Genomic DNA, 13,707 nt, shown 5'->3' with positions numbered 1-13,707 from the left:
CTTTTTGCTGCTAGGGTTTACTTTTTCTATGAGCAACTAAACCTTCATTGTTAAGGTTAGGAACTCTATTTACTTTGATGGATTAATAATTATTTATTTTTCTACTTTTGATTAATATTTTGATTATTGTTTAAGAATTAGTTTCATTCTTTATCTTAAGAATTAGTGATTATTGGAAAATAACTCTAATTGATCTTGAATTCTATTTGAGTCTTGAAAAAGTTATATCATTAGAATTATATCTTCAAACCAATTTCCCATAATTCTCTAATTATCTGGATTTAACACGAAACGTGACATATAATCATCTTATTTTTGGATTCTTAGGGTTTATGTGGCTTGGTGCGCAAAATTAGAACTCGCACAACTTAACCGGCAAGTGCACTGGGTTATCCAAGTAATACCTCAGGTGAGTGAGGGTCGATCCCACGAGAATTGTCAGACTGAGCAAGCAATAGTTATCCTGTTGGACTTAGTCGGGCAAACAGTAAAAAGAGTTGTTGTTGTTGTAAACGCATAAGATGATAAACAAGCAAGTAAAGAAAGACAAATAAAGGGTTAGTGTAAAACAATGGTGAGAACATAGTTAAGGTCTCGGAGATGTTTATCGTTTTGAATTAAAACGTCTTACCAACTATTTTAACAATGAGTGATTCATTCTCTGGCAAACCATAAGTGACTAAACCCTAATCTCTTAGCGATTTAGTCTCCCCTAACCTTCATCAAATGCCACTCTCGTGGTCACTTAATTCAGATACGGGGGTTAAGTTCAGAAAATCAGTTTAGCGCTACAAAAACCCTAATTACCCAAAGCTAACAAGATTTTATGTTACATATCCTAATTAGTCCATATAATTAGCAATTTAGGAGGAGTGTTTTCAAGTTGTAGTTCAAGCGAGATAACTCTCTCGAGAATCACAAGAACCCATGTAGAAAAGGGTCATACTCTCGTTTCACCTAGTTCATAAGAATAAGAACAAAAACAACACCTTAGAATTGAATCAAACATTAATTAAAATAGAAGAATAATAGTTCTAATCCATAGAAATAAACAGAGCTCTTAACCTTAACCAGGAGGTTTAGTTGCTCATAACTTACAGAGAAAACAGGATTTTGAAAAAATATTATTTATCCCCCAATCGTCAAAACAGCTTGCCATCTTGTGCTAGTCCCCTACCCTCGCCGCCCGAAACAACATGTCCCCCCAGTGCAGCAAATTCCCTAATTCCACATGTCCATTCTCCATTTCTATCGCAAATGTTGTTTTCCCCACTCTATCCACCGCACGATTCGCATCGCACCCACACTCCGCTAACAAACTTGCCACGGCTCCTAACTGCCCCTTCGACGCCGCATAATGCAACGTCATCCACCCCTTGTTTCCACCTTGTTATGGTCAACCCATAATATGCTGGATGGTCATTTTAGTATGTATGAGGATGGTTATTTTAATTCTTATGTGGATAGTTATTTGATTGAAATGGATTTAGTTAGATACAATTAAAATATGGTGGATATTCAATTCACTGGGTATGCGGATGATTATTTTTATTCTTAAGTGGATGGTTATCCTTAAGTGCCGATGAGAGTCCTTGTTGACTAACTAGCAGCGGTGAGGAGGATTCCGACGGCAACGATGGGAGCTGGTTGGCGACCAAGTGACGGCGTGAAGAACCTAGGAGGCGACGAGGATGTCTGATAAGGGAGAGAGTGACGCTGGTAGAAAAGACTGGTTGGTGAGGCGGTGACGACAGAGGGTTTGTGGGAGATGTTGGTGCTTTGGTAAATTAGGGTATAATAAATGATTAAAATTTTTGAATTACTGAATAGAGTTTTTTGGTTGGATAATTTGGATGGAATATTTTTTTTTTAATTTTATTGGACCAAATTTTCAACCAGATATTCACCTTGTTCAGATTTTTCAATGTCTAGCTAGTAGAGGCGCTCCAAATATAACGAAAATCAATTAGAGCAAACATGGTTTTTCGAGAGCCTTTCTTCTTTTTGTTTTTGTTCTAACCCAACACTAGGTACCGCTTCCATAAAGTCTCACCCAACAGGCAGCCTGTAAAAGCCCATAACATCCGCCCAGCCCAATCCACAGACAGCTTAGAACTCAGAAGTGAGCGGAGCCAGGGAAGGCACGCTGATCCCCAAAAGGGAGACAAGCAGCCCACGTGTAGCACAATGGCGCGAAGTTCAGGATTCTCTCTACATCTTCACAAACTTGATCTGTACCGTAGTGTAGCCCTAAAATAAAATAAAAGGGGCAGAAATCTGCTGGAAATTGGCATCAGATCCGAGACTGAGACAAAAGAGAAGAGAACACCGACTTGACCAACACACGATCGATTCGGAGCATCCGCTTATTGAGGTTGTGTTCCCTACACACCTCCTCGCCGGTGAGTCACTCACTGCCTCCCTTCAAATCTGAACCTTCTTTCTTGCTTCAACCCATTTTCTACTATTCTTTTAATTTTTTGGAGTTTTAATGAATACCCTTTTATTTTAGCTGTTATAATTAGAACCCAGATACTTTATGTGGGGTTTGAAGCTCTAGGATTTTTGTGGGGTTGAGCTTCAAAAAATCCTTTTTTAGTATTTTTTGTAACGTTGAGATGTGTTTGTATGCCCAAAAAAAAAGATTGGGACTTGCTTGATTTGATATGGTTGGTTTCTGCTGCTTTTTGAGCTTGTGCATAATTATTTGTTTTTGAAATGTTGGAGGACCTTGCTAATGCTATCATCATGTTGATCTTTGCTTACATTTTAGCTGTAGTTGATTAAGATTGAAACCATTTGTTTGAGGAAGTGTTTTTGTTAATTGATTTGGAGGAGAAATGATGAGAAGCTTAGGTTGATATGATTTGAGCTTAAGTTGCTAAGGACTGAACTTGCAATTTCCTTGTAAACTTCGATTGCTTGCTCGTTTATTTAGTTGTTTGTTTTTCTCTTCAATTACTTCGTGTTATGCATTTCAAAATAAAAAAATATATATATTTCTAGTTGATCATAGTGTAAAACCTGGGTTGGGAAAGGCAATCACAGTAACTCTAGTCGGATTAGTTAATTTTCGGTCTAAATATAGGTGACAAAGACCATAAAGTTAAAAGATAAAACTTTTAGCTAACGTTTTCCCATGTTTATATTGCGAAGGGTCTGAACATATTTATGGTTACTATGGCTGCCTGGTCTTAGCTGTTTAGGTATTCAAGATCTCAATTAGTTTGAGTATATGACTATATGCTTGTTTCTTGTGCTGTCCATACAAGTTTTTATATTTTTTATTAATTTATTTTGGTCAACATGTGTATTTTGTTCACCTTGTATACTTTAAGTTAATTGGTAAATCAATGTCTCTTGGTATGGGTGAAATGTTGGCTGCTTACTATTTTATCAACACTTGTTTATTTCTTTTGCCCATATTTCAATGAAGTTAGTTTGTTAATGTTGACTTGAATGTCTGACAATATTGATCCTAATTCCCCTTCTTTGCTATAGATTCTGATGCTTTCTTTGCTCTGAAATCTAAAGAGCTCTTTAAGTTATAGTCATTATTAGAGTGTGGAACTTATTTGCAAGTGTAGCGCTAATTTAGTTTCTGTTTTCATTTTCACTGGTTTATGTTTTCAAAATTGTGAAAAGAAAAAGAAATAAAAACAGTAAAGTCTTGTTTTCTCTTTTTTATTTCCTGTTTTGACTTCTTTTTCTCTTTTCAAAATTCTGAAAACATACAACTGAAAATGAAAATAGAATAATTAAAGCAGGAATTTTCTACTAAGATGACATATTCTTGAAACTGCAGGTTTTTACACACTAAAGGGCCTCATGTCAAACGTAGAGGATAACAAAGAACAACGACAAATGGATGTCAATGCATCTAATGAGTCGAGTAACATGCCGTCATCCCAGAAGCAGGTGGTATCCATATCAATCTCCTTGCATTCTTAAATCAAAAGTTAAATGTGACCTTCAATGAAATAATCTATTAAGTATCTAAGGAATGTAGGAAATAACACACCTTAAGTTGTTAAGGGGGAAGTACCAGTCTCCTTAAATACAACATCAAGCATTCCATACTACCCAATGCGGAACTTTGGACACCCTATAATACCCAAGTCCCTAAACAATACACCGCCCCTAGAGAACTGACATCCACGGAGGCTTAACTCTATCGACACTGACCCAGTGGTGTCTGGCTTTCAGTATTTGGTATTTGCTTTAATCCATCCTATAGGTAGCCCTTTTCATGTGCCGACAACCAAGGCTTTGATATCATTGTTAAGTATCTAAAAAAAGTGGGAAACAGGAAACCACATCTTAAAAGTTAGCTGCTAAGGGAGGAACCACTCTCCTTAATAAATACAACATCAAGCATCCATACTACTCAATGTAAGACCTTGGGCACCCCATAATACCTAAGTCCTTAACATAGTCCCTTTACTATGAGATTGTTTACTGCCAAAAGAATTTGTTATTTTCCGCCTTACTAGTTTATAAACCTTGTAGGATGAAGCTATAAAGAAAAAATATGGAGGAATGATGCCCAAAAAGCCACCTCTCATATCTAAGGTATGTGACTCGAGGATTCTATGAGTAGATTTATTTGTCACTTCTATTTTTGAATTCAAGATGGTCAATACTTGTGATTTTCTTAATGTTCACTAACATATACTTATGTTAATTTTCACTCCGAATCCAACTTCTCATGGCAGGACCATGAGCGCGCTTACTTTGATTCCGCTGATTGGGCACTTGGAAAGGTACTTCTTGCAGACCCTACTATGTAATAATTGCATATATTTAGTTTTTCTTATGCTTGAATGTGCTCTCACATTAAACAGCAAGGTGGCGAGAAGCCTAAGGGACCACTTGAAGCACTTAGACCTAAACTACAGGTATTGAACCAATATTCTCATACCTGAATTTAAGATGGTAATGTTGCTTTGTAAGGTTTAGTAAGATTCATTATTCTAATGCGTGTGAATAGTGTGCTGCCTTATGGTTGTTGAATTTATATGAAGCTTTTGTGTCTAATGGCTAAACTGGGTTGTGCCATGCGGATTGATGAAATGAGCTTAGAGAGGTGAATTTCTATGTGCTCCCATAGAGGCGAGGGAGAAATTGAGTGAGAGAAGCATGTGAGTTTGATGAAGTGATTTTGTTATAATGGTGAATCACACCTTTACACTATACAGTTAGACTATATATATATATATAGTAAAGGCCTAACAGCTACTTCTATTGCTAACAATGTAACTAACTAGTCCTAGTCAGCATAGAGAAAATACAACTGAGTCCTTAATAAGGATATTAACTTAACTAACCATACATCAGGCTATGTCAGTAAGAGTGAAGAGTAAAAATACTTACTCCCCAACAGCCCCCCGCAAGCTTGGAGTGTGAAGGTCGCGCAGTCCAAGCTTGAGAAATAGCTTCGAAAAGGGGCCAGGCACCAACGGTTTCTCGTCAAGATATCAGCAAGCTGCTCTTGACTAGCAATTGGAAGAAGCCTGGTAAGACCGATCTGCATCTTCTCACGAGTAATATGACAATCAACCTCAATGTTCTTTGTCTGTTCATTGAAGACGGGATTTGCTGCCAAATGCAACGCCGATTGACTATCACAATAGAGGTTGATGGACTTGGAAAGTCAGAGCCATAATTCATTGAACAGATTAAAGAGCCATGGCGCCTCACAAGTAGCATGCGCTAATGCTTGATACTCTGCTTCAGTGGAGGACTTGGCCACCGTCGATTATTTCTTACTCTTCCACGAGATGAGGGAGGAACCATGGAAGAAGCAATAGCCGGAAACCAATCTCCGGGAATCAACGCAAGAGGCCCAGTCAGAATTAGAGAATCCGACAACGCGCTGGTCAGAGGTGGAAGAGAAGAAAAGACCTGTAGTTGGACAACCTTTAAGGTACTTAAGAATCCTCATAGCAGCAGAGAAATGCCCGGATCGTGGATGATCAAGGTGCTGACTCAATTTGCCAACAGCAAAGCAAATTTGCCAACAGCAAAGCAAATGTCAGGCCTTGTGTTAGTCAAGTAGAGTAGGCATCCGATAAGCTTTTGAAAAGGTGTCGAATCCTTAAGGACCTCGCCACTGTCCTTGGTGAGCTTGCAAGCATAGTCCATAGGGGTAGAGCTCGGTTTGCACTCAAGCAGCCCATAATCACTCAGCAAATCGGCAACATTTCTTCTGATAAACGATAATGCCCTTGCCAGAACGAGCCACCTCCATCCCGAGAAAGTATTTCAAATCACCTAATTCCTTAATGCTGAAACGATCATCAAGGAGTTGCTTAACGTTGTTAATTTCAGCAAGAGAATCCCCAGTGAGGATGAGATCATCGACGTACACGAGGATGATGCTAATCCCATGGGCAGTGCTTAGTGAACAAAGAATGGTCAAGTCTAGACTGAGCAAAACCAGCCCCACGTAACACAGAAGTGAGTTTCATGTTCCATTGACGGTTAGCCTGCTTCAAGCCATAAAGGGACTTCTTCAAGCGACAAACCAACCCTCGCTTAGCAACATCAAGACCTGGAGGGAGTGTCATGTAGACTTCTTTATCAAGCTCTCCATGGAAGAAAGCTGTATTAACATCCAATTGCTTGAGAAACCAATTTTTGACAGCTGCCAAAGAAAGAACAACGCGTAGTGTGGTGACTTTCACAATGGGACTGAAGGTATCAATATAATCAACTCCTGGAATTTGGATAAAACCTTTGGCAACAAGCCTGGCCTTGTGCCGTTCAATGGTGCTGTCTGGATTAAATTTAACCCGAAAGACCCACTTGCAACCTATTGGAGTTTTTCCTGTCGACAAAGGAGTTAACTTCCAAGTCTGATTCTGCTCAAGAGGATCCAGCTCAGCTTTAATGGCGCTCCTCCAACATTGTTGAGACACAGCATCCCTAAAAGTCTGTGGTTCGGTATTTTGGGAGATGGCCATAGAGAACCTTTGAAAACTGTGACTTAAATTTTGATATGATACTGTAAATGGATATTTGCAATGAGTACTAGTGCCACTGATGGAATTCACACAATGATAATCCTGAAGATAAGAGGGTGGCCTATGGTCTCTAGTTGATCTCCTAAGAATGGGACGAATGAGCTGGGAAACTGACTCGAACTCGGGACCTACAGGTGGAGGAGGCAATGATGGGGATGTGTCATGCGGAAAGGTAGGTGTGTGAGATGAGGGGAATGGTGAATCATTTGATTCAAGACCTAATGGAGAGGAAACCTCAGGAGTGTCGTCAGTGCCAAAACTAGTGCATTCATGTAAAGAGAAGTCCGGAGGACGAGAATGAACATTAGAGTCTAATGAAGCTGAATCATGCAATGGAATGTCATAAGAGAACGGATCTAAAGAAGGGACATACATCAGTGCAGGGGGCTCGGTGGAAGTTGGTGTGTTGCATGTAAGAAAGGAAAATGATTTTCCTAAAAGATGGCATTACGAGAGATGAAAATTTTTCTAGTTCGTAAATCAATTAACAAGTAACCTTTGGTACCCTCTTGATATCCAAGAAAGCAACATTTATGTGCTCATGAATCCAATTTAGATTGATGGGCAGTCAAGGTGCTCACATAAACAAGACATCCAAATACCTTGAGATGGGAAATATAAGGAAGTTTGTTATGCAAAACTTCAAAGGGAGACTGATCTTTAAGAAGGCTACCTGGATATCTGTTTATGAGGTGCACTGCATGCTTAACAGCATAGTTCCAAAAACAAGCAGAGATGTGTGACTGAAACATGAGGCTTCGGGCCACTTCTAAGATATGTCGATGCTTTCTTTCTATGATTCCAGTTTGTTGTGGTGTTTCCACACAAGAGGTTTGATGAGTAATACCATTTGAAGCATAGAAAGAAAGCAATGTAAATTCTGGTCCATTGTCTGACCGAACGGCCTTAACTGATTTTTCAAACTGAGTTTTTACAAACTGAACAAATGCTTTAACTAAATTAGAAGCCTCTGATTTTCGTTTCATAAGGTAAATCCAGGTAAATCTACTTGTGTCATCAACAACAGTAAAAAATTATTTGTGTCCACTAAGGGAAGGTACACTCAATGGTCCCCAAATATCTATATGAACAAGATCAAAACAAAAATTTGATGTACTAGAACTAAGAGGAAATGGCAGCCGTTTTTGCTTACCACAGTGAAATGGATCACAAGGATCCTTATGTGATTTGCTATGAAGGGAAATTTTTCTTTCATTACAAGCATTCTAGTTTAGGGTAGATGCCCTAGCCTATTATGCCATGTGCTACTTGAGACTACATTGTTTATTGTCGGAGGTGCACTAATCTGTGGTGCTATATGGAATGCATGATGTGCAGACTACATTGTTTATTGTCGGAGGTGCACTAATCTGTGGTGCTATATGGAATGCATGATGTGCCCAGTTTTGTAGAATGTAAAGTCCATCAGCAACTCTAGCTACTCCAATCATCTTTGACAAATCCTGTACTTCACAAACATCATCAGAAATTTTCAATTCACATTTTAAATTTGTAGTGAGTGATGAAACAGAAATAAGTTTGAAGTTGAAGGTAGGTATATATAGTGTATTTGTGAGGTATAGGTCATTAGTGAAAGAGACAGTCCCCATTATACTGCTGATAGTGTATGATCCATTGGGGAGTCTCACTATTACAGGTGGGATATGGAAATAAGAATCTAAATCTTGAAGTGAATATGACACATGATCTGTTGCACCAGTGTCAATCACACAAGATTTCGATTTTCCTGTTTCATAACCACTGATCTCTGCCAACACGGGTGATTTAAAGTGTAAAATTTGAACCACTCTTTTACCCCTCATTGTTGGAGCTTGTGTGTTAATTTGGTTGGTGCTATGAATATGCTGCACCTCTTGGTGTTGAAGGAGAGCAAGTAAAGCAAGCTTTTGATCCTGAGTGAACTCCAGAACCTGATTATCAACCTTGTGCGTTTGGTCTGCACTGTCTTCATCACGAGTCTCTTCAGTGGCTGCATAATTGCAGCACCATCACTGTACCTTTCCTTGAGGTGTGGTGGCAGACCGTGCTTCTTATAGCACACATCAATTGTGTGTCCTGCCTTCCCACAATATGTACATTGCACTCATCCTCGCCCTTGTCCTCTTCCACCACTGAACCTGCCTCGACCTCGTCCTCTATAGGCATTTTCAGAATTTCTGGCAGGGTTCCCTTCACTAGTTCGTGCACTGCTTTGGCGCTGTGCTTGGGAGGCATTTAAGAGTATCCTTGGTCCACCATCAATACTGACAAGCTGCCTTTCTTGCTGTGTAAGCAGGGAAAGGGTGGAATCAATGTGTGGCAAAGGATCCATTAACATAATTTGCGATCGAACTCCACTGAACTGTTCGCTTAATCCTCTTGAGAACCTTACCACATAGCCTTCTGTGCTGTATTTTTGCATCACTCCAAGTCCACACTTACAAGTCTCACCACAATCACATGAAGGAACTGGTTAAAAACTGTCTAGATCTTCCCAAAGTCCTTTCAGTTTAGTAAAGTAATTTGTCACTGACAACTATCCTTGCCTCACAACATATAGTTCTTCCTCTAATTCAGCGAACCAAAACGATCTCCATGATAGTATCTCCTTTTCAGGTCTCTCCAGAGGTCATAAGCCAAATTATTCCAGATTACACTACGTGAGATGTCACGACTTAAAGACAAGTTTATCCAAGCCACAACGTAAGTGTTACATATCTCCTATTGTTCAAACATTACATCAGATTCGCTAGGTTACTTGATAGTTCCGTCAACAAATTGCAGTTTATTTTTAGCATTTAGGGCTAAAGTCATAGATCTACACCAGTCATTATAATTCGAACCAGTGATGATAACAGGAGTGATAGAGGTACCAGGATTTGCGAAAGGATGGAGGAAGTAAGGACTGGCAGGATTTGCGCTCGGATTTGAGGTTCCACGAGCCTTTCGGAGCACAGATTGCAATTCTGTAATTTGATTCATGAATGCAGCAACTGATTCAGCACTATACGTGCTTGGATTCACCTTAACCTTGGAATTTTGGTGTGACGCTTCCATGGCACCAAATTGCAGATCAAAAAATCCAAAGAAGAATTCAAAATCACACCCACTAGCCACGATCTCAAACTTTCTTGTCGCACACCACCTCGATCCACGTTCACTGCACCATGATGAAATGAGCTTAGAGGTGTGAATTTCTGTGTGCTTCCATAGAGGTGAGGGAGAAATTGAGTGAGAGAAGTATGTGAATGGAAGTGATTTTGTTATAATGGGGAATCACACCTTTACACTATACAGTTAGACTATATATATAGTAAAGGCCTAATAGCTACTTCTACTGCTAACAATGTAACTAACTAGTCCTAGTCAGCATAGAGAAAATACAACTGAGTCCTTAATAAGGATATTAACTTAACTAACCATACATCAAGCTATGTCAGTAAGAGTGAAGAGTAAAAATACTCTTATTCCCAACATGGATAACTAAAATATAAGCAAATAATGGTAATGCGCATTGGATGGTGAAAATTTCATTGTGCGATTCAGAGCTTATTTGTTAACTGCCTCCTCCCCCCTCCCCCCCCCCCAAAAAAAATCCTTTCTTCTAAGGAACATTCCTTTTTCCCTAAAGTTATTGTCGATAAATGCTAACTATACTACCCAAAAGCAACCAACAACTACACATTTTCCTATAAAATACCCTTCCAAATATGTAGAGACATTAGGGAGAAAAACGTAGGGTTGTAACTGTTAGTTGTTGCTTGCTTGTGAGTTATATGATTAGCATTTCCCTTTTTCTCTAGGAAACTTCCGATGATAAGATTTTATAAACATAAATAAGTTAATCCAACAGAAACTTAATTTTACAATTGGGAGCAGCTTCTGCGGCATTTCTACTTTGTTGTTGCTTTGCATTGCAATGGTAGAATCATAGTTGGTAAATTTCAGATGTCTTCATAGCTTCTGCACACTTCACTATCAGCAAAAAAGAAAATCTAAACAAATTAACCTTGATACCATAGTTTTGTTTAGGCATATTAGTTACCACACGTGCTCTTTAGTAATTCAATAAATAAATAAATAAATTGCTGAAAACTTAAAGCCTCAAATCCCCTAATCACCTACTTTTCATATTTGAACAAAGTTAAATCTAATCACACATTTGCCAATTTCAGCCAACACAACAACAAACACGCTACCGGAAATCTCCCTATGCTCGTGAAGGAGAAGGTATGTCTATTATTTCAAAAGCTTACATTGTTCAATGAAACTGGTTGGTTATCTTCGATTCCCTTTTTTTAGCATCATCGAAACAAACTGACTAAGCGAATTCCGTTGTTTCTGTAGAAGGGGGAAGCGTTCCACCAGAGGATTCTCCATCTAACGAGTAAAAGCAGCAAATCAGTCTTTTCATGATGTGCTGACAATCATTGTTCTGATACCTGTGTAGGTATGACCTTTCGTTGTTTTTCAACAATAAAGGAAAGTTGAATTTGTGATATTAGCAAAAGACCAATGATTTGAACTTGTAGCTATATGCTGTAAAAGACTTATTGGGATTATGATTCGTGTTTGCCTCTTCTTTTTCACCATTATCTTCATTGTTTTTTTTCTCCTCCTGGAAGATAAAAGGCGATAAATTATTAATAGTAAAAATTAAAGAAAAAGAGTGATCCTCTCGTCGTGTCGTTGGCCTTTTTTTGTTTTTGGCAAAAATGGTGTACAGATTTTAAATTAAGAACTTATTGTGATATGCACAATTGCATCATGTAATTTATGTAGTTGATGTTGTAATATATGGTGATCATTGGTATAAATGGTAGAATTAGTACGTATTTGGGAATGCTTAAAAATTAAACATTTTAATAATTTTATGGTGAATTTATGTTGTCTTCGTATGAAGTTAATATTTACGAACCGTTAAATAATTTGAGAATGCATGTGAGTTGTTACCTAATTTTATGGACTATCATGCTAGGTGTATATTAAAATTAGTTACTAGCATAAAATACATGTTAGAATATAAAAATACATATAGAAAATAAGTTAAACTATATGTATTTGTACATATAGTAGTTAATTTTAGTGTACAAATAATATTTTTATTTTATTTATATAATTATTTTTTAAAATAATCGATCATATGAGAATTAATATACTTGGATATCTTAGCTAACAATATTGGTTTTAAGATCATGTATTGGTTTTCGAATGTGTGAAAAAAATATTTTTAAGTGGTATAATTACAAAAATTGATTTGAAATAATAGTTTATATTATTTAATATTTGATACTTGAAGTTAAATTCATAAAATTATTACAATTTAAAAATAATACTTCTGTTTATAAGTTTCAAAATAGTGGTTTCACTTATAAGTTTTTTCTGCTTAAAATTATTCATTTTGATTATAATCTGATTTCAAAAATTTATGGATATGATTATTTTCTGGCAAAATAGAATATTAAAATGTGTTCATACTATTGGTCATTCTATTGTTATGTCACCAAATAAAATTGGTGATTTCATGTCTTGCAATTAAAGGTATTCATACGTTGGGTTAGTTTGGATTTTGGGTAAAATGAGAATTAAACCGATTAAATTTAAATTGTGAGCGGATCTGAACTAATTAAATTCGATTTGAATTCGTTGGTTAATTGAAAACCCAATTAAAAAGGAAATTTATAAAAGAAAAATTTAATAATAATAATAATAATAATAATAATAATAATAATAATAATAATAATAATCAATTTAAAATTAAATAATTATCATAATTTTAAAGATTTTTGGGTTAGGAGATAAAGATGTATATATTTTATTTATTTTTTAATTAATATTAAACTAATCGGATAATTGGGATGGTTCGGGTTCCACAATTCCAGAACTAATACTCAAACCAATTAAGATTGGGTTGAATCAGACTTGACTCGATTGTATCCGATTACCTATTAAATTCAGAACCAATATAATCGAATTGGATTGATTTTAGATGGAAAATCAGGTTATTCATATCCAAAAAAACCCTTTGAAACGTACTTCAAATGTTTGTAATAGGAAAAGTTCAAATATTATTTAGAAGTTATTAGTTTATATTTTTAGAATGTTCAATTTAATTTGATGTATTTTAATTTTATTTATTTAGTTACTAAATTAGGCTTTATGTTTATGGGTTTAGGGTTTTCTTTGTTTTAATCTAGTAATAGGTTATAAATATTTCATAAACTATTATAGTTGTCACATATTAAGTGATTAAAGGTGTGAAAACTTTTTTTTTGTTCGTGATAAAACTATAATATGAATAAGTTAGGTTGAAGAGTCCTTTTTTTATTACATCAATAAATTGAATAGAAAGTTGAGTGATTCTCTTTGTATTCAATTTCAATAATCTATCTTTTTGTTAACTATTAATTTCAATAGATTTTTTTTTTATTCAATTTTAATTCATGTTTTTTTTTTGTTTTTTATCACCATTACTCACAATCATGAGTGTAAATGGACAACGATTTCACTTTTGGAAATGGTGAAGAAAAATGGACAAAATAGCATAATGGGGATTGCTTACAGCTTCTGGATGACAATTTATAATCATTTTTGGAAACATTGCTAATCATTTAATCAACATATGAATTTTATCCTTTTTGTATAACGATTTAATAGTTAAATTAGTCTCTTAAAGATGGAT

At 36.4% G+C, this 13,707-nt stretch overlaps 1 protein-coding gene across 1 annotated transcript; it reads left to right on the top strand.

Moving 5' to 3' along the window:
• The first annotated feature begins 2,298 nt into the window (after positions 1–2,298).
• On the top strand, positions 2,299–11,857 carry LOC112772783 (uncharacterized). Its single transcript, XM_025817782.3, has 7 exons — positions 2,299–2,402; positions 3,806–3,918; positions 4,510–4,572; positions 4,716–4,763; positions 4,845–4,898; positions 11,201–11,255; positions 11,373–11,857. Exons 2-7 carry the CDS (start codon positions 3,829–3,831, stop codon positions 11,414–11,416), a joined length of 354 nt encoding a protein of 117 aa, XP_025673567.1. The 5' UTR covers positions 2,299–2,402; positions 3,806–3,828; the 3' UTR covers positions 11,417–11,857.
• Positions 11,858–13,707: the final 1,850 nt, after the last annotated feature.

Source organism: Arachis hypogaea, chromosome 18 (genome assembly GCF_003086295.3).
Source record: "Arachis hypogaea cultivar Tifrunner chromosome 18, arahy.Tifrunner.gnm2.J5K5, whole genome shotgun sequence".
In the NCBI taxonomy this organism is placed as follows: Eukaryota; Viridiplantae; Streptophyta; class Magnoliopsida; order Fabales; family Fabaceae; genus Arachis; species Arachis hypogaea.
Note: the sequence above shows the minus strand (reverse complement) of the source record. Positions and strands in the feature narration are given on the sequence as shown.

Coding starts and splice junctions, on each gene's coding strand:
- LOC112772783 (XM_025817782.3), top strand. CDS start 3,829: ATGTCAAACGTAGAGGATAACAAAGAACAACGACAAATGGATGTCAAT. Junction 3,919..4,509: donor TGCCGTCATCCCAGAAGCAG/GTGGTATCCATA, acceptor TAAACCTTGTAG/GATGAAGCTATAAAGAAAAA. Junction 4,764..4,844: donor CTGATTGGGCACTTGGAAAG/GTACTTCTTGCA, acceptor CACATTAAACAG/CAAGGTGGCGAGAAGCCTAA.